The sequence below is a fragment of the Capra hircus genome, chromosome 2 (assembly GCF_001704415.2).
Source record: "Capra hircus breed San Clemente chromosome 2, ASM170441v1, whole genome shotgun sequence".
NCBI lineage: Eukaryota > Metazoa > Chordata > Mammalia > Artiodactyla > Bovidae > Capra > Capra hircus.
Genome location: NC_030809.1, coordinates 13,299,175 through 13,306,392, shown reverse-complemented (window position 1 = coordinate 13,306,392; position 7,218 = coordinate 13,299,175). Strand labels below are relative to the sequence as shown.

At 59.4% G+C, this 7,218-nt stretch overlaps 1 protein-coding gene across 1 annotated transcript in view; it reads left to right on the top strand.

Annotated features, from left to right (window-relative positions):
* SDC3 (syndecan 3) overlaps window positions 229-7,218 on the top strand; it is a 38,641-nt gene continuing 31,651 nt past the window's right edge. The window contains exon 1 of the mRNA XM_018057257.1: window positions 229-381. Within this exon, the coding sequence (XP_017912746.1) occupies window positions 244-381 (138 nt within the window). The 5' untranslated portion in view covers window positions 229-243. The remainder of the gene's footprint in view (window positions 382-7,218) is intronic.

Sequence of the window (7,218 nt, the reverse complement as noted above, 5' to 3'; positions counted from 1 at the left end):
CAGGGACCCCGGCGGCGGGGGGGCGCTCAGCGCCGGCCCCGCCCCTCCGCGCCCCGCCCCCCGCGCTGGGGGCGGCCCGGCGGCAGCGCACGCTTCCTGCGGGCGCGGCGGCCGTGGGCGCGGAGCTGCCGGGCGGAGCCGGGCCGCCGAGCCGGAGCCCCGACCGAGAGCGCGCCGGGCCAGCCGCCGGGCCGCGCCGCCGCCGCCGCCTCGGGAACAAAGGCGCCCGCCGCCGCCGCCGCCATGAAGCCGGGGCCGCCGCACCGCGCCGGGGCCGCCCACGGGGCTGGCGCCGGAGCCGGGGCCGCGGCCGGGCCCGGGGCCCGCGGGCTGCTCCTGCCTCCGCTGCTGCTGCTGCTGCTGGCGGGGCGCGCCGCGGGGGTGAGTGCCTCCCGTTCCCGCGCCCCGCGCCGGCCTGCGGGGAGCCGGTGCCTGGCCGCCCGTGCCTCCCGGGGGCTAGTATTCCCGCCGGCGGGGGGACCCTTCCCCGAGGGCGGCCTGGGGTCCCGGCGGGGGTCCGGGCGCGGGGCCGCGCTGGGCGTGTCTCGGGTCTGAGCGGACGTGGCTTGGTGCTTCGTGGGTGTGCCCGGACCGCGGCCACTTTTAGGGAATGGGGTCGCCTCCTCCTGCGGGGGGGAAGGGTGTGCTTTCGGTTTTTCCCTCCGAGGGTCGTTGCAGGAGGGCCGGGGGCGGTGTGTGGGGGGGCTGGCGGCCCGGGGAGGGGGAGGGGAGGAGGGTGACTTGTGTGAAGGTGACCTGAGGGGGTGGGTGAGGATGACCGCGTGTGTGGCCAGCTCCGTGGAGGGTGCTGGGACCCGTGGGGTGTGCACGCGTGAAGGATGAGGCGTGAGGACCAGCCCGTCCCTGTGGATGGGGGCCCCGTGCCCTACCTGCGTGTGGTCGTGTCAGGGTGACCCATTGTGTCTGTGTGCACCCGGGGCCGGGCTGGAGACCGTTGGCCATGCTGAGTGTGCTTGCAGGGGGTGACTGTGTTGGGGGGAGGCCTCTGTGGTGTGTGTGTGTGTGCAAGCGTGTGCAGGCAGGTGTATGGTTGACCCGGTGCATGGAGCACGCACCTCTCCAGGGCCGCGCGTGTGCTGGTAGCCGTTAGTATACATGTATGACTTGACCCCTCAGTGTCTCTTTGACCGCAGCAGGCTCAGTCCTGGCTCCATCAGGGGCAGCAGGAAGAAAGGCCACCTCCTCCTCCTTGCGGGACCCAGGTCCCAAGTGAGTTCCCCATCGGCACGTGTCTGGAGCCTGGCCTGGCCATGAACTGGGGAGACTTCTAGTTCCCTTGGTTGGTTCTAGGAGTTATGCCTGGCACCCCCCATTCCCCAGGGTGAGAGGAACCCAGGCCTTTCAGGCAACCCCCCAGGTGCCTACTCTGCCCCTTCAAGTCTCTTTGGGCCTCAGTTGGCCAGTCTGTGAAATGGGAGGAGGTTGGGCAGGGGCTTTTCAGACAGACATGCTATTCCTCAGTCCTCCCCATCTGTCTGAGGGCTTTGAGCTGGGTTGGGTGGGGTGGGGAAGTGTTGAATGCCAGGCTGAGTACTGGGCCTCGTGGGCTGGGTGCCTCATCCCCAAGTCTCCCCCAGATGGAGTGAGGAAAAGAGGTCCCTGGGAAGGACAGAGATCCAACCCATCCTGGTAACTGGGTCCCTTTCTCAGCTACACTTCTGGAAGACCATCTTAGGAATCAGAGACTTGAAAATCACGTAGCCTTGGGTTCCAATCCTGCTCTCACCCCTGATTCTAGTGTGACCTTGGACAACTCGTCTCACCTGTCTGAGCTTCCATTTTTCCCCTCTGCAGAATGGGGCTAATAACACCCTCCTGAGAGATTAAATGAGATGCCGTGTGTGCTGGCCCACAGGAGGAGCTCGGTGAATGTTTGATGTCTAGATGAATGAAAAGGGGTGCCGACGCCATGCTTTAGACTCGGCAGCCCAGTGGGAACCCTGAGCTGGGTGAGCCCTGGGCAGCTCACGCCCCTCGTAGAACTTTTCCTCATCCATAAAACCAGGCTCATGGTCTGTGCGCCACGAGGCGGTGGAAGGAATGAAGTGAGCACACCGTGAAGTTAAAGGTCTCTGTGAGGCAGGTCTGAGGGCCAGGTGGAGTGGGTGTGGCTTCGACCCAGCGCTGGGTGGCAGATAAAGCCAACCCCCAGGGTCGCGGGTCTGGAGGCTCAGATGGAGGCACTGGATGTGGAGGAGAGGAGGGGCGGGGCTCCAGATGAGGTGGCGGAGGGGGGCCCCGTCTTCTCCAGGCTTCACACCTTTCCAGGAGGAGGGACATCGACTCATCTGACCTGGGAGCCAAAGGGTTAATGGGTGGTGCCCAGGGGCCAGGGGCTCGGCACCAGAAGAAGAGGGTGATGCCTGCATCAGGAGGGACTGAAGTTAGATCAGAAGAGCCCCAATCAGGATGGCTTCAGGAGTGGCCTCCGTGGTGGGGACCCCCAAGGGCATCACTGGGATGGGCAGTGGCTGACTCAGGGCAGGGGAAGGACTCAGGAAGGGTGATACCAAGGTGCTCACCAGCTTGAAAGGGAGCTTGTGTGTGTGTGTATGTACGGGGCAGCTTCTAGGATGACCTCAGTAGGGGTAACAGGTCTCATTCAAGCTGCACGTGGTGAGCTGGGGAGTGTGTGTGTGTGTCCTGGCGTCCTGTCTCTGAGAAGCCAGCTGTCTATGACTCTGAGGGACGTCTGTCTTCAGGGTCACTTCGGTTGTTGTATTATACTTAAGTCTACCCAGAAAGACCTAGAGTGTGGACATGCTGGAAATTTTAGCTTTAAATTGCGTTCTTTGGATGATCAGGGCTGAAAGGGACTTAGATAATCACTTAGTCTTGTGTGAATTCCCAGTGGTGGGAGTTCATGGCTTTGTGATCTTGAGAAAGCGATTTAACCTCTCTGCGCTTTCATTTCCGCCTGTGAAAACTGGAAGGCTAGGAGAACAAATGGGGTTAATATGTAAAGCTCTTAGCGTGGTGCCTGGCACATAGTAAACCCTCGGCAAATGGTCTTTTCTTGTTCTTTGACAAGGTTGTCATTCTGTGATTGGGAGCTGGTAGGTGTGGGAAGTGGAAGGGTGGGGACATGGGAAGAGGAGACCACTCAGGGAATTCTTTTATTTGTTTATTTTTGGCTGCACTGGGTTTTCATTGCTTCATGCAGGCTCTCTCTAGTTACAGCGAGCAGGGGCTACCCTCTCGTTGTGTGTGGACTTATTATTGCCATGGCTTCTCTTGTTGTGGAACATAGGCCTTGGGGTGCACGGGCTTAGTTGCCTAGCCGCATGTGGGATCTTCCTGGATCAGGGATGGAACCTGTTACCCCCTGCCTTGGCAGGTGGTTCTTAATCCTGGACCACCAGGGAAGTGCCCGTGGAATTCTTCTGAAGCCCCCAGCCCTGGTGGTTCCTGCTCACTCCCCACCCCCATGATATCAAGCATCCAGGAGCTCCCTACTCCGCTCCCCCTAGCTGCTCTGGTTGGCTGTGAACACTGAGTTGCCAGGGCGAGATTGTCCTCACTGTAAAACTTAAATGATGGGGGACCCCTGGGTGGTTCCAGGTCAGGCCCTGACAACAGGGATACCTTAGGGATCTGTAATTGTTAGCACCCAAGATGGCAGGGACTTGGGGACAGAGACTTTGAGTAAGGGCTTTCTCCTTTTCCACATTCTTGTCTGTCAAATAGGGACCGTGACAGTGCCAGCCTCACAGGGGTGTTGTGACGAGAAGATGAGCTCCTGGGCTAGACCCAGCACAGCCTGCCAGTGCACTCTCAAGAGATGGGTCCTTTCTAGGAGGGAGTCGAGGGAGGGCTTCCTGAAGGAGGAGGTTTCAAGCTAAGCTGTGTGCCATATGACACTGGGCAAGCTGTAGCCTGCCCTGACCCTCAGCTTTCTCACCTGTCAACTGGGGACCAATACTGATGCACAGAACTGCTACTGGGGAGCGTGGGGGGCTCATATCATTCTCATGGCCGAGTTGGGATTGTAACTTGGTGTCTTCTGCTCCCTGGGGAGCAGCACAATGTCCCCCAGCTGTGAATTCAGTGTGTTTCTTGTTCCCTCATAATAGGGTTTGGCATGGGGTGTTTTTGAAAACAAATGGCTGTCCCATCCCATGTACTGGGGCGTAGGGTCCCGGGAGGGCCCAGGGCAGTGCTGGGGCAGGGGCAGCTTTGGACTTGAGACCTGGAAAATGCCGGGGCAGTGGTGGGTGGGTGAGAGGGTCATTATGGAGGGGAGAAGGTAGAAACAGAGCTCCCCTCACCCCCCAAGCCACAGGTCCTGCTGAGTGTAGGCCTCCCTCCTGCCCTTCCCTGTGGAGCTGGGACCACCCCCCAGAGCTGCTGAAAGGGAGGGGAAAGGGATGAGTCCTTCCAGAGGGGGCTGCAGTAGGATTCCTTCAGGCTGGAGCAGACGGAGGAAGCTGGGGATGGGAGGTGGTGAGCTGAACAGGGGCCGAGGCCCTGGTTTGGGTGGTAGCATCCCCACCTCGGAGGGCTTAATAATACAAAGAGCAGCTAATGCTAATGAGCCCTGCCCGTTGAGCACTTGGTATGTATTGGCTCATTTAATCCTCATGATAATCTTTGGAGGTAGGAGTTGTTAGAACCCCCATTTTGCAGATGGGGAAAACTGAGGCACAGAGAGGTTAAGCAGCTTGCTCAATGTCACACAGTTGGAAAGTGGCAGAGCAGGATTGAGCCAGGGCCGGGCAGGCTAATAGAACTGGGCTGCAGTCCTAATTTCAGTCTCTTTTGCCATGTGATCCTGGGCAAGGTTCTTCCCTTTTAGCCGTCCCTACTCCCCAGTTATGCCTACCTTACTTGCTTCATGAATGCCTGCTCCTTGCCAGGCTCTGGGCCAGGCATGCCCCCTATCTTTTTTCTTTTAATTCTCGCTGTAGCCTTGGCGGTGGGTGATGGTAGGTGGGGGAGGGCCTGGCTCTGGAGCTCTTGCTCCCCCACCACGTCTCAAGGCTCAGTGATCCGTAAGTGAGCTCTTCTGAGGGTCTTGGGGGATGAATCAAGGGAGAGCTTCATAAACTGCAGGCAGTCAACAAGATGTGGGGGTTGGGGGAGAGGCTTGTGTCTGAGTCATGTGACATGGCCCAGGAGAGGGGAGTGTTTAGAACCTCAGGGTGAGAAGGGTCTAAAAAGTGAACATGCCCCCTGGACACCCACTGGATGCCCCCAGTGTTGGGGCTGATTCTCTGCACAGATGACCGGGCCTGCCTTTGATCCTCTCTGACTCTTAGAAAGTTGTGTGGAGTCCCGATCTACGTCTGTATCACCCCATCGCTGAATCCTGGCCCTCTTACACCTACGGGTCCCTCTGGCCGGAGTGACGGAGGCTCAGAGAGAGGGAGTGACTTGGAGGCCACACAGCAGTCTGGAGAAGCGTCAGACACTTTCTGGATAGACCGTGAGCACCTTGGGGAGGCTCTCTGGCTAGCTTGCTCATTGCTGCACCCCCACGGCCAGCACTGTGCCTGGCCCAGAATGGAGTGACTTGAATGAGTGAAGGAAGGAAGGAAGCCAAAACTATGAACTTTGGAGCCCAGACTGGGGCTCTGTGTTGTCTCCTGTGGAGGCGAGTTGGGGTGAAACATTGAAGACAGTGAGGCTGGCAGAGTCCTGCTGGGTCCGAGCGTGTGCCTATGGGCCGGGAGGCGCCAGGGGGCCACAGGGCGGGCGGGGGCCTGTGGTCTGAACACTGAGGCGCGGCCACCACATCTGGGTGGGACAGAGGCCCTGTGGTTCTGGGCTCCAGCCCAGCTGCTGGGAGCCCTGTGATTTTGTGTCGGGGATAGGGTGGGGAGGCGGGGTGGCTGGAGCCAGGAGCTGTCACTGGGTCCAGGCCCTTGCTCACCCTGCAACTGCCCCCTGAAGCAGAGAACAGGGTCTGGGCTGGACCACCTGGCGAGTCTTGCTGTCCCCCTAACATTCCACCGCATCCTAGGAACATCAGGCCAGCGCCCGCCCAGTAAACATTTGTTGACTGACACCCCCTCCTCTTGCCTTGGCTCCCAGCCTCCCAAGATTCCAGGAGGCTGGGTCAGCCTCTCTTCCGGCCCCCCTCCTTCCCTCCAGAGCAGTCCCTGGCCAGAGGGGCGTCCGTTCCCCTCCCCCCACTGACCAGGCCTAGTCTCAGCGCCAAACAGGAAGCCGTGATTACAGGGGGAGTCTGAGCAGCAATGGCTGAGGGCCCGGCTGGGGGATGGGGTGAGGGTGGCCCCTGTCAAGTGATCTGGCCCCTTCCCTACCTGGCTGCAGAGGCTGGAGGGCGGGGAATGCCTGTGGCAGCCTTTTATACCTAGTGGAGAATGTTCTCCATGCCCCAGCTGCCTGAGGTCTGCCTTCTTCCTATCCCTGGGTCCCCACCTGGGCCTTGAATGATGGTTCTTTTTTTGAGGGGGTCGGTCTCCAAACCCGAGGGTGCAGCTTGAAGTAGTGAAAGAAACAGGGGCCCCACAGCCCACTGGACCAGGGTTGAGATCCTGCTTCTGCCGATTTCTGGCTGTGTGAGCTTGGCAAGTTCACTTAACCTCTCTGAGCCTCAGTTGCTGCCTCTTTAAAAGGAGCTAAGAGTACCTGTGCCTCAGAGTTCTTTGAGAAAATACAGATCAATCAAGTGCCGGGTAAGACGTGGGCTCCTCCTGCAAAGAGCAGTCTCTTCCACTCACCTGCTTTGGTCTCGCTCTTTTCCTGTGCCTTTCTTGGTCTCACTGAGGAACTGCTTTTGAGGGGGATGGAGATCATGGATGACCCAAAGTAGAGCCCCGGGGGTGGGGTCTGCCCTAGGAAGGAGAACTTGGGCCAGAACTCCCTATTGCAACAGGCAGGGCTGAGGCCGGATTAGAGGAAGCACTTTCCGCTGCCTCGTGGTACTGAGTTCACCGGGACTTTGGTTCTTTGGAGCTGTTTTTGGCAGCCTGTGGTCCAGTCTGGAGGTAGTAGATCAGACTTGATGACTCTTCAGGCCCTTCCAGTCCTGGAACCCCAGAGAGACCTTGCTATTGGAGGTATCTCCCAGAACAAGCTGACACCGGGCTGTCTCCCTTTCCTCCCAGCTGGGGAGCCCCTCAGCTGCGTTGCATTCATCACACACATCCTGGCCCAGAGTTGGTGACTGTTGATGTTTACATAGGACCTCAGGGATGGAAGAGCCCTAAAGAGACGATCCGCCTGGCTGCC